Consider the following 25602-nt stretch of genomic DNA (forward strand, 5'->3'; position numbering starts at 1 on the left):
AGGAGTGGCCCCCGACCCTGACAAGGTCACGGCAATCAAGAGCTGGCCAAGCCCCTCGAACATCAAAGAGGTGAGACAGTTTCTCGGATTGATAGGCTACTACCGAAGGTTCATCCCCAGGTTCACTAGGATGGCAGCTCCTATGCAGGACCTCCTAATCAGACAGTCTAAGTCCAGGAGCCAAAAGCCGCCCTTCAAGTGGGATAAACCGGAAGAGGAGTCCTTCCGCCAGTTGAAGATGGCCCTCACAGGGGATGAGATCCTGGCCTACCCTGATTATGGTCAGCCTTTTATTCTCCACACGGACGCCAGTAATGTGGGACTGGGAGCAGCACTGTCCCAAAACCAACAGGGCAGAGAAAGGGTGATCGCGTACGTCAGCCGGAAGCTGAGGCCCACCGAGAGGAACCCGGAGAATTACAGCTCCTTCAAGATAGAATTCTTGGCGGTGGTGTGGGCCGTGACAGAACGCTTCAAGCATTACCTGGCCTCCGCAAAGTTCACCATGTACACGGACAACAACCCGTTGACACACCTGGACAATGCAAGACTGGGTGCCCTGGAACAGCGGTGGATGGCCCGTCTCTCCAACTATGACTTTGTGATCAAGTACCGGGCAGGCAAAACTAATGCCAACGCTGACGCCCTATCGAGAATGCCTCACTTACCTGAAGGTGACGAAGACCCAGAAGAGCTGGAGGAGGTAGAATTCCCCGCGTTTCACCGGTACGGAGCCGCTCAATACTCCCACCGCGTGAAGGAGGAAGATTTAACCACCGTTATGATCAATCCCCTACCTCACCACAGCTGGGCCGAGACCCAAGATAGTGACCCTGCAATCCGCCTGGTGAAAGATCTGCTGACCCAGGAAGATGCCCGCATAGATCCGGATGCTCCAGAGGAAGCCAAGCAGCTATGGAAAGAGAAGAGCAAGCTGTTCCTCTATGAAGGCAAGCTATGTAGAAGGATTGTCAACCACCGGACACATGAGCTGACCAGGCAAGTCGTGGTCCCAAGGCGGGATGCAGCTATGGTCCTGGGGGCTTACCATGACAGAGCGGGGCATTTCGGTTGAAAGAGTTCCTGCTAAGGGGACGGTTCTTTTGGGTCGGCATGAGAGGGGCTGTAGAAAAGTGGTGCAGAGACTGTGGCCCTGGTCACCTAAGGAGGAAGGACCGTGCCAGCCAGAAGACACCCTTGAGGCCCATCGTCACCACGCAGCCTCTTGAGCTGGTAGCTCTGGACCACGTCAAATTGGCTCCAAGCCGGTCAGGATACATCTATGCCCTGACAATCGTGGACCACTATTCCCGTTTTCTAGTGGTGGTCCCGGTAAAGGACTTGACAGCCCAAACAGTGGCCAGAGCCTTCCAGCAATACTTCTGCCGTCCACACGGGTATCCGGAACAGGTCCTGACAGACCAGGGTCCAGCGTTCGAGGCTGAAATCTTCCAAGAGTTCTGCAACCTCTATGGCTGTAAGAAGATTCGGACAACGCCTTACCATCCACAAACCAACGGGATGTGTGAGAAAATGAATAATATAGTCATTGATCTCCTGAAGACGTTGCCCCTGGAGGAAAGCAGCCTGTGGCCAGAAAAACTGCCGGACCTGATAGACTTATACAATCATATCCCGGTGAATGCTACCAACTGCACCCCGGCTTACCTGATGCGAGCCAGACCAGGTAAGCTGCCCGTAGACCTGGAGATGGGAGTCCTGACGCCTGAGGACACCTCCCCGGATGCGGACTGGGATACGGAAAGGCAACTGCAGTACAAGAAGGTACAGGAGAGTGTGGAGAAGAGCCTAGCCCAGGTGAGAGAGAGGCAAAAAAAACTCTTCAACCAACACGCCCCTGCTGGTCCCCTGGAACCTGGTGAGCAGGTCCTGAAGCGGAAGAGAAGGCTACATAAGTTGGACGACCAGTGGGAAAGGGAACCCTACACAGTACTGCAGTCTGACCACGACAACCCGAAGATGTGCGTGATCACCGAGGACGGAGGAGAAACCACTAGTACCGTCTCCAGGGACCACCTCAAAAGGTGCCCCGAGCAACTCCGTAGTGCAGAAGAGGATCAGAGTGACCTTGAACTCGCAGAGGACAAGGAAGAAATGATCAGCACCGTTCTCGGAGAGTTCCCTCAGTCCTGGACTTGAATAAACGATGCAATAGTGGTACCCGTCCTGCATTTCCTGCAACCGGCACAGCAACAACCAACACCAGAGCCGGAAGGTGAAGAGGAACAAGCGGTTCCAGAGGCAGAAGAGCCTGTATCAGCAGCCCAGGAGAGTCAACCCTCTGCTGACAGTGAGCCTGCCATGCCTGCGGTAAGCCAAAGAACCCACAGACAGCTGCCTGCCCTACCTGTACACCCAGCTGGTAGCTGTACCCCTAATGCTAGTGGGGAAAGCCAGGTCAGTCCACCACCAGACAGTGGGTTAAGGAGATCAACCAGGAGCACAAAGGGGCAGATACCCGCTCGCTGGAGAATATAGAGTGCACTAAAATTGTAAATAACCCTGTTGCCAAATGTTGAAATATTTGCCAAGTTACATGCATGTTTGGTAATTCTGTGTTTCAGTTTCTTACAGTTGCCGTACAGACTCGAAGGTTAGGGACTTTTTATAACCGGAATCTTGTATGGACTGCGTTCGGAGCCTAACCAAGGAAGGAACTAAGACTGTGAAGGACTTGGGGTAGGACAGACCCCCTCCTGGTTAAGGCTCCCCGTTGTATTGGTGATATGGACACCCGGTCACAGACCACACTGTGACCTTAAGAACTCAATCTGTGCGTCACTTTCCTGATAGTGTTTTATAGTCATGCATATTGTCTTTGTTTACTGTTAAGTCCCGGAGTACTAAATTTTACTAGGGGGGAATGTGTCACCCTGGCCTGGATGCCACAAAATGTAATAAAGCTGTGTCTGAGAGCAAGGGGGAGGTTCTCTAGTCAGGGGAACATTAGCATGCAGTACCTCCTGTCTCAGGCCAGTAGGGGGAGCAGGCTGCCCCTATAAAAGCTGGAACTGGGGGCAGGGTTAGAGAGAATTGGATGACCTGTCTCAGTACTGAGACTTGTCCCGGAGCAGAGCAGGGACAGAAAGTTGTATTGCACCTAAGAGGAAGTGTGGCAGGAGGAGAGCCACAAGCTAGAGACAAGAGGCGAAGTGAGCCTGTCTTAGCAGATAAATGACTTAATTTACCAGACTTTGGTGTCTGAGGCTGGGAGGATTCCACATCCCACAGCAGATAACCAGTCCGCAGGGGACTGTATGTTCCTTGGCCTAAGAAACCTGGAGGCTCTGCCACAACAGAAGGGACCAGTAAAGCCGTACCAGGCCGGGAGCAGAAAGGAACCCACGTCGCAGGCCATACAGGCGAGAGTACACGGAAAGCTCGGAAACGTGGGCTGTTACCCTATAAGGAGGAGATAGCCAGAAGGAGCACAGAAAGCACGGTAGGCCTACACCCTCACCCTGACCAGGGCCAATTTCCCCATTGCTCTCAGACATCCAGGTCCCCTCCTAGCCGGGACTGTTTATGGGTCAGTTTACCTGTTTTAGTAAAGGCTCTGGACTGCAACCTGTTGTCTGTGTGCTCCTTCGCGCCTCCAGCACTACCGGTACTGGGACTCTCAGCACCATCACTCCCACCATCCACTATACTGCCCTGGGGCCGCACTCTTCCCGTGGGGAGTCACACTACCCTAGCTGCACACCTCATCAGCCCCAGCGGTCTGCATGCAGCGGCGGTTCCTAATAACCGCAATCCACGGGTGGCGTAGTCGGACATAATCATCAGCGCATAACGGACTACCACTGGCCTGACCACCCTGAGCCACGGAACCGGGTTGCCACTACTACTCCCATCGTTCCCCTACTGCCCGGATCCGAGTGCCCCATGGCCCAGGGGGCGAGTCACAGGCGTTTTCGCATACGTTTTTTCAAGCAGTTTTCCAAGCGATTTTGAGCATCACTTGGAAAAGTGCTTGACAAGTTGGTCACACAATATAAATCCATGCAACCGGCATGGATTTATAATGTGTGAACAACTGATGCTTTAAATGCAGCATCTATAGTAAACATAAAAGAGAATTAAAACGTTAAAAATAAAAAAAAACCTGTATACTCACCTCTCCGGTCTCCTCCAGTCTGCTCCCGGCCACGTCCTCTCTCTTTGGCGTCCCGCAGTGTACTGTCAGGACCTGCGGTGACGTCATTTAGTCAGCTGATGGTCACGCGACCATCACCTGACCGCCGACGTCAGTAGTCACGTGACCATCAGGTGACTAAATGACGTCACCGCATGTCCTGACAGTACACTGCAGGACGCCAAGGAGAGAGGATGTGGCCGGGAGCAGACCGGGGGCCGCAGGAGAGGTGAATATACAGGTTTTGTTTATTTTTAACTTTTGTATTTCTTTTTTTCACCGGGTGCTAGTCGTGATGAAGAGGAGTTGTAGTCTCCTCTTCATCCCAGGTACCACACGCACCGCGATTACGCTACAAATTCGCGGCCATTGAATTTAATTGAAACGCAACAAATCCACATATACCTGCGGGTTTGCTGCGCTTCAATGTTCCTCAATGGCCGCGAATTTGCAGCGTAATCGCGGTAGCAATGGTCATGCTGCGTTTTGCAACGCAATGCGAATTCGGCACGCAAATTAGCGCATCATGTGCACAGCACATCCGAATTCACATTGCTTTGCATGGCAGACTGTTTTACAAGCATTTTTGGGGCGTTTTTGCAGCCGTAAAAACGACACAAAAGCGCTACAAAAATGCTACGTGGGCACTTAACCTCAAAGGGGCACACAGAGGGCATTATTACTTTCTAGGGGGCAAAATGTTGGCAATGTTTTCTAGGGTACTTGCACATGGCATTACTATATTCTAGAGGGTTGTTTTACCATCTAGAGGGCACACAGCAGGTGCAGTAATAGGGACACACACGGCAACAGAGGCTCAGTATTGGGGTATCAGCAGGATGAGGCATTTGTGCAGGTTGAGAATAGATGGGGACGGTGCCTGAAATGTAAGGAGTCAAATGTGTCTTTGTTGTGATCTCTGCAGACCTGAGACTCTGAGTCCTGGATGGAGAAGTTGTCGTGTCGGTCTGGGCCAGATGGAAAGACGGGAAAAGTGAACAATTTAATCAGAAAGAACGTCAGCTGTAAGTTACTATGTATAACTGTGCTGTGATCTCTTATATGTTCTGCAGGACTGGTATCTATCAATATATTTCACCACATGGCGGTAATATCAGTGCTGGTCTTTGTATAGATATTATTTTCAGTAACAGCGTGGTCATCTGCTGAGATTCCCCTACATCCACTATCTGGGTGCGCCACCATAGCTGTAATCAGGATTACCTGGTTAGGGGCCCACTCAGAAGTTTCGCCCCCCCCCTTGAACCAAAACCCTAGCTACGCCTCTGGTGAGTAGCCATTATGTTGGTGACTGACTGCCAGTCATACTGTCAAGTACAGTGTCACCGAGGACGGCCGGCACCACCGATTCTGTTGTTGGTGCTGCTCACCGTATCATAAGCTGGGGTTAGATTCATGAAGTATATCACATGCGCGATTGGGTACGCTTAGAGTAACACACTGGGATTAGATACAGGGCTAAGTGTAGTTTATCACATGATGGGATTAGATATTGAGCTCAGCGGAGAGTATCACACAAGTTGGGATTAGATAAGCAGTATCTAATGTATGTAATGTGTGACCTCGCTACACATCAGTCTTAATGAAGGGGCGTTTTGAAGTAGGATGCGCCAAATCAATTAAGAAGCGCATCTTCTAAGTGGCGTGCGCCTCACCAGAAATGTAACATACCAGGCATAAAACACTGCCAGTATTGATGAACTTGATAGGTAGGCGTAGCTTCCCAGTTCCGCCCATTTTGGCCTGAAAAGTGTGTGAAAACGCCAGGAGTGGCAAGATTTTTGCACAGCACCTATTTATAACTTTTTAAAGTGTTAAGCTTTCTGTTGTAAACACTTTGATGTATTCCCATGTGCCCGTGTGTCCCACAAAAAGCGAGCCCTCACATTACTCCATGACTGGACGTGGTAAGGTTTTACATTATGTTACTTCATATAATTGCATTAAAGTACCAAGTAATCATGACGCCCAAAATTTGTAAATGACCAACATCAGCTGTGAATGTATTCAAGATACAGTACGTAAAGGTCATTGCTCTGTCCCAGGAGTCTATTAATCCCTTTCTTCAGCGCTGGTGCTCTGCATTCCACTAGATTTTCCCTCCCCTACATTTCCTGACATTAAGGCTGTGTATACACAATGAGTTTTTGGTGAGTTTTTGTCACTGTGTATTTTCACTGCATCAAAAACGCAGCGTCTTACAGTTCTAGCAAAGTGGATGGGATTTATAGAGATCTGCCCACTGCGCTTTTTTTTACTTAGCGTAAACTGACCTGCAGTGCATGTTTAAAATGCGCAGCATGTCAATTCCTCTTGCGAGGACACTGATTTTTCTGTGAGGAATTTTACAATAGACTTGCATTAGATGCAGAAAATCCAAAGCAGCAAAGCATTAAAAATTCATTTAATCCGCACATGACTATATCAATAAAGTTTTGTCAAAGACAAATACCAGGAATTATCAAAAACAAAGCAGCTTTATTTGAAACATGACATATGAACAAGAGACAAAAACGGGAGGTCAAAAACACGTAAAAAAAAGGACTCAAAAATGCAAAGAAAAACTGCAAGCAACCGAATTTACCTAAAAGGTGCAGAAAATCTGCAACATCTGTCTTTTTACATGGTTTTCTCTGCATTTTTTACCCCATTGATTTGAGTGAGTGAAAAATGCTGAAAGAATTGAGGGGCTGCAGATCTGAAAAAAAAAACACAGTAATATATAATAGTTAGAATCTGCAGGGAAAAAACAAGGACATGTGCATGAGATTTCTGAAATCACATTCATATTGTTGGGACAGTAAACTGCAGCATTATTTAGCCTTGAAGAACGCGTGGTAAAAAATGGGGCAAAAATACATGTGAACAAGCCCTAAGGCTGAGTTCACACGATGCGTTTTTCATGCATTTCCGCGGCGTTTTTGCAGTTGCGGAAACGCCGCGGAAACGCATGAAAAACGCATGGTAGAAGGGAAGCAATGTTCCCCAATTGAAATCCGCATGTGCTGTGCCCATGATGCTGATTTATCCGCAGCATGTCAATTAATTTTGCGGAAACGCTGCTCTTTTGCCGCCATTGACTTGCATTAGACCGCATGGAATCCGCATCACTGTATATGTTGATGCGCTTTTCATGCGGTCTAATGTGCGGATGGTACCCGGGTGTGGAGGAGAGGACTCTCATCCAGACCCAGGTACCATTAAAAAAAAAAAGAATAAAATAAAAAATATATATATTCTCACCTTCTGACGGCCCGCGCAGCGCTCCTGCTTGATTCCCCGCACTTCGCGGTTGAATGAAGAAGGACCTTCGCTGACGTCAGAGTCATGTGACGGGTCACGTGACGCTGACGTCGGAAGGTCCTAAAGTCTTCACTGCCGGCAGCCGGGACCGAGCGAGGCCGGACACCGGGGGCCATCAGAGGGTAAAGTATATATTTATTTTTTATTTTTTGACATTCACACACTATATAAATCCATGCCGGTTGCATGGATTTATATAGTGTGAAGTTGTCAAGCACTTTCCAAGTGATGCTAAAATCGCTTGGAAAGCGCTTGTCAACCCGCATGCGGAAATGAAAGTGAAGACCGCTTCATTTCCGCATGTCCCTGGCAGGAAACCGCATGTACAATCCGCATGTACAATCCGCATGCGTTTTTTCCTGCCAGAGAGATGCAGAAACGCTCAGGAAAAAATCCTGAGCATTTCTGCATCGTGTGCACATACCCTAACAGTGGTAATAAATTATGTATAAGGGTATGTTCACATGTAATGATTTTGATGCATTTTTACTGCATGAAAAACACAGACTATGGCCAAAAACTGCAGTGTAATCGGCACACATTTTTTATGTGTATTTGATGCAGTTTTTTATGCGTTTTTTGGTGCTAAGCCATTTTGATCGTAAGGGCTTGCTCACACGATGTTTTATCTTACTGCACTAGGACCAGTGTTATACTGTGGGGCAGCTCAGATCTATGATTTTTTCTCATGCCGATTTGGCATGAGCAAACAATCGCAGCATGCTGTGAGTGCATCTGATATTCGGATTGCACTCACCCATTTAAGTCTATGGGTGCATGTGAAACATTGGACTGCACTTGGATGTCACCCGAGTGCAGTGCGATTACTGCGAACGCCGGCAATGGAGGAGATAGAGAAATTGTGAGAGGATCGGAGCGCAGAGCACTCACAGTCGGCTCACACTCTGACAGTTTAAGCTGAGTGTCATTTGCATAATCGGCCCTGATTCTCTTGCACGAGAGAACATACGCCAGTGTGACCCCGGCCTTAGGGGGGAAAACTACAACAAAATAATGGACATGCTGTGCTTTTAAAATAACACACCGCAGGGGAAAAAAAACATAAGAAAAAAAATCTTTGTGCAAAAGAGATTTTGGAAGGCTCATTCATTTTGCTGTTACTGTAAAACTCTGAATTTTTTCTACACGAAAAACAGCACTGAAAGAAACGCATCAAAATTGCTTTGTGTGAACAAGCCACAACACTACTCTTTCCAATTACTTGGATAGATATCCGCAGACTACAGGGGTATATAGAAAACATTAATTGAAGGCTTACACCGACTGGTTACTGGTGATAGATTGGGGATTATCGGAATAACAGTCTGTGGCGGCATAACATGTCATTGCTAATACAGACAGTGTAATTAATGGCTGTTTCATTATGAGATCCAGCAAATGACGTTGTGCATACTAAGAATATGGAGGATTGCTGCTCCGCTATTGTTGGACCTTTGAAGGTAGATGAATCATATTTCATAAATCATAGTGAGGACTTCACTGAAGGGACAAGCACCGGGCAGAATACACGCTGCTGACGATGGAAGCTTGCCGGTTCCCAGTATTTACCAAGCACATTCCTTGATCACTTATATTCATGGGAAGAAGAAATGTTCCAGTCTCGTGAGCTAACATTCTCCATCATATAGTAGCAGCAGGGGAAACAACAGCAAATTTAGTGAAATTGATCTGTCAGCACTTAAATATTACTGGACTTGTAAAGCTTGAACTTGATGGACCTAGGTCTTTTCAACCTATGTAACTATGTGAGACTGTACAGAATGCGGCATTGACATCATAGGCCAATGCAATGTCCACAATACCGACATCCTAGGAACCTGAACCTCATGCCGCATCCTATGTGTGTGCAAGGCGTTTAAGTCTCCTCACACTGGCGTGCCAGACCTGGCATGTCCCTCTCCACAAGGAGAAACCTTAACCCTTAGATCCTAGAGCCTGAAACAGTCAATGGCTACACAGATTAGAACACCACTGCTTTTTCCAACTTAGACCACCAACTCAGGATCACATTACCCTCTCCTCTACCTTAGAGCACCATTAAAGTTTTACTTAGTATAAGAATTATTATTTTCTTGCTTTTTTTCCTCCTTTTTTCTTGTTTTATGTAATTGTCTAATTCCGGATTCATTCTATAGTCCTGTGCAACGTATTGTTCAAAAAATGTTATACCCCCTCTCCCTCAGCTGCAGATTCAGTTAAGAAAAACCAAACTGTTCTTTACTCACCATCTCCAGGTCCATCACAAAGTCTCTGCTGCTGCTCCTTGTGTCTTTTATTGTCTGCAGCGCTGACTTCATGTTGAAAGTGCTGCAGTCAAAAACTGAGCTCAGCTGCTCTGAACAGAGGGTGCTTTCCAATAAAGGAACCAGAGACACTGAGCACAACGGCGGAGACTCAGCACTGGACCCTGGGAGAGTGAGTAAAGCACAATTTGTTATTTTTAAAAACAAACTGCAGCTGGGAGGGGGAACTGAAGCCAGAGAACCCCTTTAAGGCGTTCATACATTCAGTATTTGGTCAGTATTTTACATCAGCATTTGTAAGTCAAAACCAGGAGAGGAACAATCAGAAGAAAAGTATAATAGAAACACGTCACCACTTCTGCATTTTTGACCCACTGCTCATACAAATACTGATGTAAAATACTGACCAAATACTGAATGTGTGAATGTGGTCTAAGTCTCCATTGACTGCTATGGGAGGATTAATAGACCATGTAAGTTACAGGTTATAAAAGGAAATACAGACATACAGTTGAAACCAGAAGTTTCCATACACTATATAAAAAAACAGATCTGCATGTTTTTCTCAATATCTGACATGAAATCAGAATAATCCTTTCCCGTTTTATGTCAGTTAGGATTACCATCATTTTTAATATTTGCCAAATGCCAAAATAATGAGAGAGAGAGAATGTTTTAAGGCATTTTTATTACTTACTGCAAAGTCAAAAGTTTACATACATTTCATTAGTATTTGGTACCATTGCCCTTAAACTGAATGACTTGGGTCAAACATTTGGGATATCCTTCCACAAGCTTCTCACAATAGTTGGTCGGAATTTGGGCCCATTCCTGAGTCCTGACCAAACTGGTGTAACTGATCCAGGTTTGTAGGTGGTCTTGCTCGCACCTGCCTTTTCAGCTTTGCTCATACATTTTCAATAGGACTGAGATCAGGGCTTTGTGATGGCCACTCCAAAACATTGACTTTGTTATCCTTAAGCCACTTTGTTACCATTTAGGCAGTATGCTTCAGGTCATTGTCCATTGGGAAGACCCATTTCCCCCCAAGCTTTAACTTCCTGGCTGATGTCTTAAGATGTTGCCACATAATCTTCTTTTCTCATGATGCCATCTATTTTGTGAAGTGCACCAGCCCCTCCTTCAGCAAAACAACCCCACAATATGATGCTGCCACCCCCGTGTTTCACAGTTGGGATGGTGTTTTGGTGTTTTTCGGTTTCCAACCTTCTTCCTTTTTCCTCCAAACGTAATGATTGTCATTATACCCAAAAAGTTAAATTTTAGTTTCATCAGACCACAGGACATGTCACCAAAAATTAAGGTCTTTTTTTCTGTGTGAATTTGCAAACATTAATCTGGCTTTTTTATGTTTATTTTGGAGTAATGGCTTCTTCCTGGCAGAGTGGCCTTTCAGCCCATGTTGATACAGTACTCGCTTCACTGTGGTGATTGACACAATCTTACCAGCTTCCACCATCCTCTTCACAAGGTCTTTTGCTTTTGTCCTTGGGTTGATATGCACATGTAGGACCAAAGCACGTTCATCTCTGGGACGCAGAACCCATCTCCTTCCTGAGCGGTATGATGGCTGGACATTCCCATCTTGTTTGTACTTGCATATAATTGTTTGTACAGATGAACGAGGCACCTTCAGGTATCTTGAAATTGTACCCAAAGATGAGCCAGACTTGTGCAAGTCCACAATTTCCTTCCTGATATCTTGGCTGATTTCTTTAGACTTTCCCACGATGCTACACAAAGAAGCAGTGTGTTTCAGGTGTGCATTAAAATACATCCACAGGTGTGTCTCTAATTAACTCAGATGTTGCCAAAAAAACTATCAGAAGCTTCCAAACACAGGACATCATCATATGGGCAGTCCAGAATTGTTTAAATCCATAGTAATCTTAGTGTATGTAAACTTTTGACTTTGCAGTAAGTAATAAAAATGCCTTAAAACATTCTCTCTCTCTCATTATTCTGGAATTTGGCAAATATTAAACATTATAGTAATCGTAATTGACCTAAAACTGGAAAGGTTTATTCTGATTTCATGTCAGATATTGAGAAAAACATGCAGATGTGTCTTTTTATATAGTGTATGTAAACTTCTGGTTTCAACTGTAAGTATTCTGAATATGAACTTGATTAGCAGTCTTTTTATATAATGGCTATAACAATATTGGGGAATATACAAATATGCATGTGGTTAGCTTACAACAGCTAGAAGTTACATTGCCTGCAGTGATACAAGCACTAGCTACAAACCTCTCCCTATAAGTAAACTATCAGTAAAATATTACAGCCACCTAGAGCTTTCCTTTAAGATCATTTTCTTCTTAACGCTACAAAAATCTCCAGCTTTCCACAAATATAAACATATTTTTTTCCTTTCAATATCTTTATTCTTGCATTATATTATTGGGTGGTAAACCATAAACACACTTTCCTCCTAAACCTAAAGGCACTCATACACCTTATATCATTGTCAGCCAAACACTCAATCTGCTGACATCTATCTTTCCCAATTCCCCCACACACATACACACTTGCCTTGGATGGACATGCATTTGTTTATAATGGGGAGAGTGGAGTAAGCAGCTTCCAGACACCTCTGGATGGGCATTGAGATTCAGCAAGCCCAATCTTTCTCTTCCCTGACATCAGTTGTTGATGGAAAGCCGGGAGGCTTCCATACACATTACATGTGTATATATCTAATATATACAGGGCCAAAAGAGCTCTGCTGCATGAGCATATGATTATCCCCCTACACACATATATTCATCATGGTCAGCCCTTGGCTGTTAACCATTTAAATGCTGCTGTCAATCTCTGACAGTGGCATTTAAATTGATGTGTTTGCCGATGCTCACACACATCAGCATCTATTGGCTCCCTGCAATGCAATCTTGAGGAATCAACGTGTTACCATTGTAGCCGGGGGCCTTCTGAAGGCCCCCATCATTGCCACCTTGGCCCTCCTCTGAAGCTCAGCTGTGGTATTTTAGTTATAGTATATGTGATCAGATGATCACAAGTTCAAGTCCTCTAAGGGGACTAAAATTAAAGGAAAAAAAAAGTTTTTAAAAATATAAAAAAATACATAAAATTTCAAATCACTCATGTTTGCCTCCATTAAATATAAAGAAATTTTATATATATTTTATATATATACACACACAGTGGAGAGAATAAGTACTTGATACACTGCCAATTTTGCAAGCTTTCCCACCTGCAAAGAATGGAGAGGTCTGTAATTTTTATCGTAGGTACACTTCAACTGTGAGAGACAGAATCTAAAAATAAAAACCAGAAAATTACATTGTATGATTTTTAAATAATTAAATTGCATTTATTGCATGAAATAAGTATTTGATCACCTACCAACCAGCAAAAATTCTGGCCCTCACAGACTTGTTAGTTTTTCTTTAAGAAGCCCTCCTACTCTGCACTCATTACCTGTATTAATTGCACCTGTTTGAACTCGTTACCTGTATAAAAGAAACCTGTCCAGACACTCAATCACACTCCAACCTCTCCACCATGGCCAAGACCAAAGAGCTGTCTAAGGAAACCATGGACAAAATTGTAGACCTGAACAAGGCTGGGATGGGCTACAGGATAATAGGCAAGCAGCTTGGTGAGAAGGCAACAACTGTTGGCACAATTATTAGAAAATGGAAGAAACACAAGATGACTGTCAATCTTCCTTGGTCTGGGGTTCCATGCAAGATCTCGCCTCGTGGGGCAAGGATGATTCTGCGAAAGGTCATGAATCAGCCCAGAACTACACAGGAGGATCTGGTCAATGAGCTGAAGAGAGCTGGGACCACAGTCTCAAACATTACCGTTAGCAACACACTACGCCGTCACGGAATAAAATCCTGCAGGGCATGCAAAGTCCCCCTGCTCACGCCAGCACATGTCCAGGGCCATTTGAAGTTCGCCAATGACCATCTGGATGATCCAGAGGAGACATGGTAGAAGGTCATGTGGTCAGATGAGACCAAAATAGAACTTTTTTGGTATCAACACCAATCGCCGTGTTTGGAGGAAGAAGAAGGATGTTATAATATCAGCAGAGGGATATAAACCACAGGTATTCAATGGAACGACGAGCAAAAAGTGGCAAAGTGTAATATAAAGATTAAGAATTAACTTTTATTTAGCTATTTAAAATTGTAGTGGATAAATAAAATTAAAATATAAAATATAAGAAAGAAGCGATGGCGAGTCTTACAAATGGTACTCAGCCGCCTGAAAAAAGTAAGTCTGTGGAACTGGTAACACTCCTAATATACAGTTATATGAAAAAGTTTGGGCACCCCTATTAATTTTAAGCTTAATGTTTTATAAAAATTGGTGTTTTTGCAGCAGCTATTTCAGTTTGATATATGTAATAACTGTTGGACACAGTAATGTTTCTGCCTTGAAATGAGGTTTATTGTACTAACAGAAAATGTGCAATCTGCATTCAAACAAAATTTGACAGGTGCATAAGTATGGGCACCTCACCAGAAAAGTGACATTAATATTTAGTAGCTCCTCCTTTTGCGATAATAATAGCCTCTAGTCGCTTCCTGTAGCTTTTAATGAGTTCCTGGATGAAGGTATTTTTGACCATTCCTCTTTACAAAACAATTCCAGTTCAGTTAAGTTTGATGGTCGCCGAGCATGGACAGCCCTCTTCAAATGATCCCACAGATGTTCAATGATATTCAGGTCTGGGGACTGGGATGGCCATTCCAGAACATTGTAATTGTTCCTCTGCATGAATGCCTGAGTAGATTTGGAGCGGTGTTTTGGATCATTGTCTTGCTGAAAGATCCATCCCCTGCGTAACTTCAACTTTATCACTGATTCTTGAACATTATTGTCAAGAATCTGCTGATACTGAGTGGAATCCATGCGTCCCTCAACTTTAACAAGATTTCCGGTGCCGGCATTGGCCACACAGCCCCAAAGCATGATGGAACCTCCACCAAATTTTACTGTGGGTAGCAAGTGTTTTTCTTGGAATGCTGTGTTTTTTTGCCGCCATGCATAACGCCTTTTTGTATGACCAAACAACTCAATCTTGGTTTCATCAGTCCACAGGACCTTGTTCCAAAAAGAAATTGGCTTCTCCAAATGTGCTTTTGCATACCTCAGCCGACTCTGTTTGTGGCGTGCTTGCAGAAACGGCTTCTTTCGCATCACTCTCCCATACAGCTTCTCCTTGTGCAAAGTGCGTTGTATAGTTGACCGATGCACAGTGACACCATCTGCAGCAAGTTGATGCTGCAGCTCTCTAGAGGTGGTCTGAGGATTGTCCTTGACTGATATCACCATTCTTCTTCTCTGCCTTTCTGATGTTTTTCTTGGCCTGCCACTTCTGGCCTTAACAAGAACTGTCCCTGTGTTCTTCCATTTCCTTACTATGTTCCTCACAGTGGAAACTGACAGGTTAAATCGCTGAGACAGCTTTTTGTATCTTTCCCCTGAACAACTATGTTGAATAATCTTTGTTTTCAGATCATTTGACAGTTGTTTTGAGGAGCCCATGATGCCACTCTTCAGAGGAGATTCAAACAGGAGAACAACTTGCAAGTGGCCACTTTAAGTAGCTTTTCTCATGATTGCATACACCTGGCTATGAAGTTCAAAGCTCAATGAGGTTACAAAACCAAAAAAAGTGCATTAGTAAGTCAGTAAAATGTAGGTAGGAGTATTTAAAACAAGAAAATGATAAGGGTGCCCATACTTATGCACCTGTCAAATTTTGTTTGAATGCAGATTGCACATTTTCTGTTAGTACAATAAACCTCATTTCAAGGCAGAAACATTACTGTGTCCAACAGTTATTACATATATCAAACTGAAACAGCTGTTGCAAAAACACCAATTTTTATAAAACATTAAGCTTAAGATTAATAGGGGTGCCCAAACTTTTTCATATAACTGTAGTTCCTTTTTATACAGGAACATAGCGGACCACAGTTACATAACGCTATAGACCACCACTTCAATTCCAACTAAGTGGTTTTAGTCCAAATCAAAAAAGGCTGTCATACAATGAATGTTTCTTTAGGTATACATCAAAGCATATTAAACAGACAGGCATGCATTAAAGCTCTCCTACACCCATGACATTAACTCAGAGATGGGTGAGGAAAAGAAGATAGACCAATTGTGATATAGAGTCTGGATGTGACATAAAGTACTTGGTGAACAATTAATATATGGAACAGTCTCACCGTTAGAATGTCAGTATCATCGCTGTTGACTCATATCTGTGCAGTTTTGAGGCAAACCCTTTGGATGTGGCATTAACCAGTCGAGTACAAGACTCCTTTCATCTGGCAGAACTTCAGACCAACAGGGTGAGGAGTGCCCTCCCGACGCGTTTCCTCATCTTATTGATTCATCAGGGGAGAGAGCGGTAGTATTGATGGGTCTATCAGCCTGAAATGGAGATGGCACGGCTGCTGAGTAGCGCCCGCGCTTCTTTTAAATATGCCGGTATTACCGCACTATAGCGGTAACGTCACTTCCGGTTTCCGGCCCCTCAGCTTCCGGTGTTTGGAGCGCATGAGCCGGCAAGTGACACGCAAGCGTCATTTCCGATGACGTCGGCCTCTGACCGAGCGGATGCTTGCAGTGTTGTGATGGTAACCTGATATAAATCACCCGGACACGACTACGGAGTAATGGGTGTGTATACTATTCTGCGGGTCTATAAGGTCACCATTAAGATAATGCAACTTACGGGATGATAAAAATTGGAAACATCACGTAGTGCCCTAGATAGGGTGGGAACAAACGGTTTATCACGGGGTTCAAGAACAAGGAGGGGTGCAGAGGAAATAGTTACTCAATTCCCGAGGTACAATTCTCTCATCCATAGATCAATTAGATTATGTAGGTAAAGGCTTTTTTACTGTGTAGAGAAAGAGCTAACATAGGAGGGGAAAACTAGAGGAGAGGTGAAGTGCCAATGGAGTCCACTATATGTGTATATATGTGGGCCCCCAATCCACAGAGCAGCAGATCCCACCAAACCATACCTACTCAAAACATAAGCATAGTCATTTTTAAGGAGTAGTAATGGGTAGTTAGCCAACGGGAGAGAAATGAACCCAAAGCAAGTTAGGAAAAGTGGATATATTATTCCACTTGATGGAATAAGGGGCAATAATGATGGGGAGTCACAGGCAGGGGCTGTAGGAGGAGATATAGGCAAAACTATCCCTAGTCTTACCCTAAGGTGGGCTCACCCTGCCTGACAGTGGAGGTTGGCACCCTAGGACCCTGCGCAAAAGGCGCCCCCACTCCTCGGCGGCTGTCCCTACACTCCTGTCCCTATGAAGTCCCTATGTCAAAGGAAACATCTGAATGACAATTGTTCATTAAGGCCCAGAGGGGCAACAGTATTTAGTTTAAAGATCCACTTGGTCTCTCTTTGTAAAATTAATTTATCCCAGTCACCTCCTCTGGGTAAAGGTGAAATTTTTTCAATACCCATGAATTTCATGACTTCAAGCTGGTTAGGGTGTATGGAGTTAACGTGTCTCGCTATGGGTGTATCTCTTTTCAGGGCAATGTCCCGTTGATGTTCGCCCACCCTCCTCCTGAATTCTCTTTTTGTTTTACCGACATATTCAAGACCGCAAACACATGTGGCTTTGTAGATGATACCTTTGGATCTACAGTTAATGAATTGATTAATTGTGTACGACTCCCCTGTGTTGCTACTTGTGAAGTTTCTGCCTTGTGTGATCGATTTACAGGCTACACACCCACTGCATTTGAAACATCCCTTTGTGGACACTGATAGCCAATTCTCTGCTTGATGGCTAGTGAAATGACTGTGAACCAGTCTATCTCTCAGGGATCTACCTCTTTTATAGGTGATTTGGGGTGTATTGCCAACTAAGATCCCTATGTCAACGTCCATTTGGAGAATATGCCAGTGCTTCAACAAAGTTTGGCGGACCCTATCTGCACCATTAGAGAAAGTGGTGACCAGCCTGCAGGGGTTATCCTCCTCTTGAGGTTTCTGGACAGGTTGTAACAGGGAAGTGCGTTCCCTGCCTAATGACTCCCCATAGGCCCTGGACAATACTTTGTTTGGGTACCCTCTCTCTCGGAAGCGAATGCACAAATCCCTAGCCTGTTCGGCAAATGAGGCGTCATCGGAACAGTTTCTGTGGATATGCAATAACTGTCCCTTAGGGATGCCCCTCTTGAGGGGGGTGGGATGGTTACTTTCCCATCTGAGCAAGGAGTTTGTAGTTGTTGTTTTCCTAAAAGTTTTGGTGCTCAATGCTCCATCCTTTTCTTTTTGAATCAATGTCTAGGAAGGGGAGTTTTTTTTCATTTATCTCAAAGGTGAAATGTAGATTCAGGCTATCAAAATGTGCAGTCTCCCCTTTCCATAATATCAGGATGTCGTCAATATAACAGGTCCAAAGCAGTATATGTTCACTCCCCTCAACAGGTGCATCCCCAAAGACTACAGTTTCTTCCCCCCAGCCCAGGTACAGGTTTGCATATGACGGGGCACACGGGCTGCCCATCGCTGTACCGCTGAGCTGGTGGAAGTACTTCCTGTCAAACAGGAAAACATTCCTCGACAAACAAAACTTCAGCCCCTCCAAAATGAATCTGTTGTGTTCATTATATTGACAGCCTCTCCCCCTCAAAAAATGTTGTACTGCCTCTAGTCCTTTAGTGTGTGGAATAGATGAATAAAGTGATTCCACGTCGATGCTGGCTAATTTGACCTCTGGATCCACCGATATATTCTCTAAGCTACGAAGTAGAGCTGTTGTGTCACTTACAAATGAGTTTAGACCCGTCACAAACTGGCCAAGAATTTTATCCAAATAGATGCCAAGGTTTTGGGTCAAATTGTTGACTCCTGACACAATTGGGCGTCCCTTGAGAGGTGTTAGTCCTTTGTGTACTTTAGGCAAGCTGTAAAAAGTTGCCATTACCGGATGGCTTGGACATATAAAGTCTCGCTCTTGTTTGGTGATTACCCCACTCTCTAAGGTCTCTTTGGCCAGATCACACAGTTCTAGAGCTAGTTTTTTAGTGGGGTTAGAATCTAGTACGCAATAGCATTTCTTATCTTGCAAAATATTAGTACACATTGTGTAATAGTCACCCAGATTCATAATGACGACGTTTCCGCCTTTATCGGACGGTTTTATAACTATCGTCCGATCTTTTTCAAGGATATTTAAGGCCTGTATTTCTTGTTGTGTCAGGTTATATTTTTTCCATAATGGTTGTTTACTTATGGTTTTTAAATCATTGGTCACCGTACTCAAGAATACATTGATGGGGCCTAGGTCATTTTGGGGAGGAGGCATCTTAGTACTTTTTGCTTTCAAACTAGTAAAGGGACCTTTCCCTTCAGTATTAGGATCTGGGTCGCTTAGATGAAAAAGGGTCCTAATATCCCCCAGTAGATCCTCCTGAATTCCAATATCAGTACATAGAAGTTTCTCATCCCTAATGAAATGTTTACGCCATTTTAATTTTCTCACAAATAAGATTATATCTTTGATCGTTTCAAACAAATCATGGTCAGTGGTAGGTACAAAGCTCAAGCCTTTACTTAGGACCGTCATTTCAGCAACAGATAAGGTCCTCGAAGAGAGGTTGATGACCTGAGAATTATTTTGAGCGGTCACTGGGAGGTTAGGGGGTTTGTCAGGTAGGATCTGCTGCGTAGGGGATAGCCCTCCTCTAAAAAATGTGCTCCAGAGGTGGGTCTCCTATTATTACCTCGTCCTCTGCCCCCCTCCCTCTTTGTTTCCCCCTGTTGAGATCTATCCCTACCTTCCGGTTCAGATAAATCAGTGTCAGTGGAAGATAAATCTGTATCTGGTTGCCTAAAGGCTCTATTGGTTGGATACGTATAGGCTTTATTGTCTTTGAATTCTTGCAAGTCTCTAATAAAAAATTTATATTTACGTTCTTTTAGATGGTACTGGTACCTTTCTAGTGTATTCTGGAGTAGAGTCTCTTTCACTGCAAAATCTGGTTCAGAAGCAAATTTCTTTGTAGTTTCCAATTGTGTTTTTAAGGAGTCATTAAGAGTATTTAACGTTATTTTTTCTTCTTCCACTAATAGCTTCATGAACCTAAGGGAGCTTTCTGTGGCCTCTTTCTCCCAAAGGTTCAGAAAGCCGGGATTTTTATAACGAAATGAGGGTAGTAAGGTGATACGGAGATTGCGCGGTACAATTCCTGCCTTAATGTAATTTTCCAAGGTCTGTACCTCCCACCATGAACTGATCTGCTGTTTGTAAACTTTTGTGAGTTCTCTAAATGCGGCTGAGAATGTGGGTGCATATTTTGCTTGAGAGAATGTACGTTCAGAAAAAACCTCTTTGGCCTCCGTGACCCACTGGCTGGTATCAATGCCCGTGGACAAAAAAACGGCCATCCCACTCTAGTATATTATAATATCAGCAGAGGGATATAAACCACAGGTATTCAATGGAACGACGAGCAAAAAGTGGCAAAGTGTAATATAAAGATTAAGAATTAACTTTTATTTAGCTATTTAAAATTGTAGTGGATAAATAAAATTAAGGATGAAGAAGGATGAGTACAACCCGAACACCATCATCCCAACTGTGAAGCATGGTGGGGGATACATCATACTTTGGGGTTGCTTTTCTGCAAAGGGGACAGGACGACTGCATCGTATTGAAGGGAGGATGGATCGGGTTATATATCGAGAGATTTTGGCCAGCAACCTCCTTCCCTCAGTAAGAGCATTGAAGATGGGTCATGGCTGGATCTTCCAGCATGACAATGACCCGAAACACACAGCCAGGGCAATTAGGGAGTGGCTCCGTAGGAAACATTCTCCAAACCCGAATCCAATAGAAATTCTTTGGAGGGAGCTGAAACTCAATGTTGCCCAGTGACAGCCCCAAACCCTGAAAGATCTGGAGAAGATCTGTATGGAGCAGTGGGCCAAAATTCCTGCTGCAATGTGTGCAAACTTGGTCAAGAACTACAGGAAACGTCTAACCTCTGTAATTGCAAAGAAAAGTGTCTGTACCAAATATTAAGTTCTGTCTTTCTATAGTATCAAATACTTATTTCATGCAATAAAATGCAAATTAATTATATAAAAATCATACAACGTGATTTTTAAGATTTTTTTTTAGATTCTGTCTCTCACAGTTGAAGTGTACCTCCGACAAAAATTGCAGACTTCTCCATTCTTTGTAGGTTGGAAAACTTGCAAAATCAGCAGTGCATCAAATACTTATTTTCCCCATTGTATATGTGTGTGTGTGTGTATATGTGTATATATATATATATATATATATATATATATATATATATATATATACAGTGGGTACGGAAAGTATTCAGACCCCTTTAAATTTTTCGCTCTTTGTTTCATTGCAGCCATTTGGTAAATTCTTAAAAGTTCATTTTTTTTCTCATTAATGTACATTCTACACCCCATCTTGACTGAAAAAAAACAGAAATGTAGAAATTTTTGCAAATTTATTTAAAAAGAGAAACTCAAATATCACATGGTCATAAGTATTCAGACCCTTTGCTCAGTATTGAGTAGAAGCATCCTTTTGAGCTAGTACAGCCATGAGACTTCTTGGGAATGATGCAACAAGTTTTTCACACCTGGATTTGGGGATCCTCTGCCATTGTTCCTTGCAGATCCTCTCTAGTTACTTCAGGTTGGAGCATGGTGAACGTTGGTGGACAGCCATTTTCAGGTGTCTCCAGAGATGTCAATTGGGTTTAGGTCAGGGCTCTGGCTGGGCCAGTCAAGAATGGTCACAGAGTTGTTCTGGAGCCTCTCCTTTGTTATTTTAGCTGTGTGCTTAGGGTCATTGTCTTGTTGGAAGGTGAACCTTCGGCCAAGTCTGAGGTCCAGAGCACTCTGGAAGACGTTTTTATCCAGGATATCTCTGTACTTGGCCGCATTCATGTTTCCTTCAATTGCAACCAGTCGTCCTGTCCCTGCAGCTGAAAAACACCCCCATAGCAAGATGCTGCCACCACCATGTTTCACTGTTGGGATTGTATTGGGCAGGTGATGAGCAGTGCCGTTCTCCACACATACCGCTTAGAATTATCACCAAAAAGTTCTATCTTCGTCTCATCAGACCAGAGAATCTTATTTCTCATAGTCTGGGAGTCCTTCATGCGTTTTTGAACAAACTCTATGCGGGCTTTCATATATCTTGCACTGAGGAGAGGCTTCTGTCGGACCCCTCTGCCATAAAGGCCTGACTGGCAGAGGGCTGCAGTGATAGTTGACTTTGTGGAACTTTCTCCCATCTCCCTACTGCATCTCTGGAGCTCAGCCACAGTGATCTTGAGGTTCTTCTTTACCTCTCTCACCAAGGATCTTCTCCCACGATTGCTCAGTTTGGTCTAAGAAGACTTCTGGTGGTCCCAAACTTCTTCCATTTAAGGATTATGGAGGCCACTGTGCTCTTAGGAACCTTGAGTACAGCAGAAATTCTTTTGTAACCTTGGCCAGATCTGTGTCTTGCCACAATTCTGTCTCTGAGCTCCTTGGGCAGTTCCTTTGGGCTCATGATTCTTATTTGGTCTGACATGCAGTGAGAGCTGTGAGGTCTTATATAGACAGGTGTGTGCCTTTCCAAATCAAGTCCTATCAGTTTAATTAAACACAGCTGGACTCCAATGAAGGAGTAGAACCATCTCAAGAAAATGGACAGCATGTGACTTAAATATGTGTCTGAGCAAAGGGTCTGAATACTTATGACCATGTGATATTTCAGTTTTTCCTTTTTATTAAATTTTCAAAAATTTCTACATTTCTGTTTTTTTTCAGTCAAGATGGGGTGCAGAGTGTACATTTATGAGAAAAAAATTAACTTTTTAGAATTTACCAAATGGCTGCATTGAAACAAAGAATGAAAAATTTAAAGGCGTCTGAATACTTTCCGTACCCACTGTATATATATGCATATATATTTGGTATTGCCCCATCCATAAAAGTCTGCATCCATAAGAGTATATCAAAATTTAAAATTAATTAGCCTGATCGGGATAAGCTGTAGCAAGTAAATAAATTAATATGCCAGAATTTCTTTTTTTTCAGGCACTTTCATTAAAAAATTACAATAAAACGTGATCAAAATTTTTTGTCTACCCCAAAATGGTATCAATAAAAAATATCAGCTCACCATGCAAAATACGAGCTCTCACACAGCTCCATCAAAGGCAAAATAAAAATGTTACTGGTCTCAAAACAAACATGACATAGACCAATTTTTTTTTTTTACAAACTTTTGAATTTTTTTCATCACTTAAATTAAAAAAAGATACCATTTACCATTTAACTCCATTTAGAATTTTTTTCTGTTTCTCAGCACATTGTATGGTAAAACGAATGGTGAAATGAAAAACAACAACTCGTCCTACAACAAACCCTCATATAGCTGTGTTGACAGAAAAATAAAAAAGTTATGGCTCTTAGAAGATGAGGAGGAAAAAATGAAGGCGCAAAAATGAAAAATTGCCAGGGCACAGAGGGTTAATAGACATTATATAACATCAGCTTACATTGGAAATGTCACCATAAAATGCTGAGTATTCTAAACACATGAGCACATAACAGAGGCTTCCTGGAGATAGGAACTGTGTAGTACAGTGATCCTAGTTGACCTCTCTTGTGGAAATAATTCCTAATCAAAATCATCTACTATGAAAGGAAATATGAAAATAATATATGTATAATCAGTAGGCAATTGAGGGCATCCTATAATTATTGTCCATTATAATGCCTCTTTGCTGAATCTTAGCCAACGCCTTGTATGTATAAACATGCTTTTAAGTTGATTCCTGTTATTAACTGATGTTTTTAAATGTGATTGTATTAGATTGACAGTATAATTTATTACTGTGAGTGTAAGGACAGTTTGTATGAGAGATATAATTTTGGGTAGCACATGCAGTATTACTGGAAGTGCCAAGTATATTTGTATGGATTTTGCCAAACAATTGAAGTACCAATCTGGTTCTCAACATAGAAGTGCACTTGTGAAACTTACCCGGCTGAGAATATATATAACATCACCGTATTTAAATGACAATTCATCAGGGTGATCCCCTGTGCAGTCATATAAGCCTCGATAGAAATTTGCATAGTCTGTTTCTTTTCCTGTGTAAACAAACAAATAAATCGTAAGATAAAGTTTTGAATCCTACAACGATATCAGAAATAAATTAAAAGTGTTATCCCCAGATAATGAACACTTCTATTGGGAATACTGCAAACATGCATTTGAGAGAACAGCAGTGGAAGAAACTGCTACCATTTTCCGTTTTTTCCTCCTCTTCTTCCAAGAGCCATACCTTTTTATATTTCCAGCACTATGGCCATATGAGGGCTTGTTTTTTTGTGAGACAAGTTGTACTTTTGAATAGCACCATTGATTTCACCATATAGTATACTGGAAAATGAGAAAAAAAAATCCAAGTGCAGTGAAATTGCAAAAAAGTGCAATTCCACAATTGTTTTTTTGGGTTTTTTATTTACCATGTTCACTATGTGGTAAATTTGACCAGGCAATATTATTCCCCAGGTCAGTACGAGTATGCAGATGCCAAACATGTATAATTTATTTTTTATTTAAGTGGTGTAAAAAAAATTCCGATATTCGTACGAAAAAAGGTTTTTGCGTGTGTCGCCATTTTCTGAAACCCGTAGTGTTTCCATTTTTTGTGATCTGGGGCTGGGTAGTGGTTTATTTTTTGTTCCCTGAGCTGACTTTGTTTAATAATAACATTTTGGGGCAGATACAATGTTTTAATCGCTTCTTATTGCATTTTATTGCAATGTTGAAAATGGCGAAACAATGCAAATTGGACATTATTTACACAAAAACATAAAAATGGACCAGACAAAATTGTTAGCACCTTTTCAAAATTGTGGGTAAACATCTTTGCTTCAAGCATGTGATGCTTGATCAAACTCACCTGTGGCAAGTAACAGGCGTGGGAAATATGAAAATCACACCTGAAACCAGATAAAAAGGGGAGAAGTTGACTCGATCTTTGCATTGTGTGTCTGTGTCTGCCACACTAAGCATGGAGAACAGAAGAAGGAGAAGAGAACTGTCTGAGGATTTTAGAACCAAAATTTTTGAAAAATATCAACAATCTCAAGGTTACAAGTCCACCTTCAGAGATATTGATGTTCCTTTGTCCATGATGTGCAACATAATCAAGAAATTTACAACTCATGGTACTGTAGCCACTCTCCCTGGATGTGGACAGCAGAGAAACATTTATGAAAGATTGTAATGCAGGATTGTCCAGATGGTGGATAAGCAGCCCCAATTAAGTTCAAAAGAATTTCAAGCTATGCTGCAGGCTCAGGCTATGTGCCCACGATGCAGAAATGAAGCAGAAAATTTTTGCAGCATTTCTGCATCTCCCTGGCAGAAAAAACGCATGCAGATTGTGCATGCGTTTTTCCTGCAGAATACATGCGGAATACATGCGGATTCACATGCTTATCCACATGCGTTAACGCATGTGTTTCCACATGCGGACTGACAAGCACTTTCCAGGCGATAGCATCACTTGGAAAGTGCTTGACAACTAGGTCACACTGTATAAATCCATGCAAACGGCATAGATTTATACAGTGTGACCGTAAAAATAAAAAAAATAAAGCTATACTTACCTCCGATGCCGCCGCGTGTGCTGTCGCGCTCCTTCCTGGCTTGCCGGCATCTCGCGAGACAGGCTGCGGTCACATGACCGCGACGTCATCTCAGGTCCTGGAAGGAGAAGCGCTGCAAGGGCCGCCGGACAGGTGAATATAAA

General features: G+C 43.1%; 1 protein-coding gene across 1 annotated transcript in view; it reads right to left on the reverse strand.

The window, feature by feature from the left end:
- SKAP2 (src kinase associated phosphoprotein 2) overlaps nt 1-25602 on the reverse strand; it is a 363025-nt gene that overhangs the window by 40084 nt on the left and 297339 nt on the right. The window contains exon 11 of the mRNA XM_073677891.1: nt 23820-23929. Coding sequence (XP_073533992.1) covers nt 23820-23929 — 110 coding nt within the window. The remainder of the gene's footprint in view (nt 1-23819; nt 23930-25602) is intronic.

Source organism: Phyllobates terribilis, unplaced genomic scaffold, assembly GCF_046119375.1.
Source record: "Phyllobates terribilis strain yellow unplaced genomic scaffold, ASM4611937v1 Scaffold_4__5_contigs__length_816908805, whole genome shotgun sequence".
Classification (NCBI taxonomy): Eukaryota; Metazoa; Chordata; class Amphibia; order Anura; family Dendrobatidae; genus Phyllobates; species Phyllobates terribilis.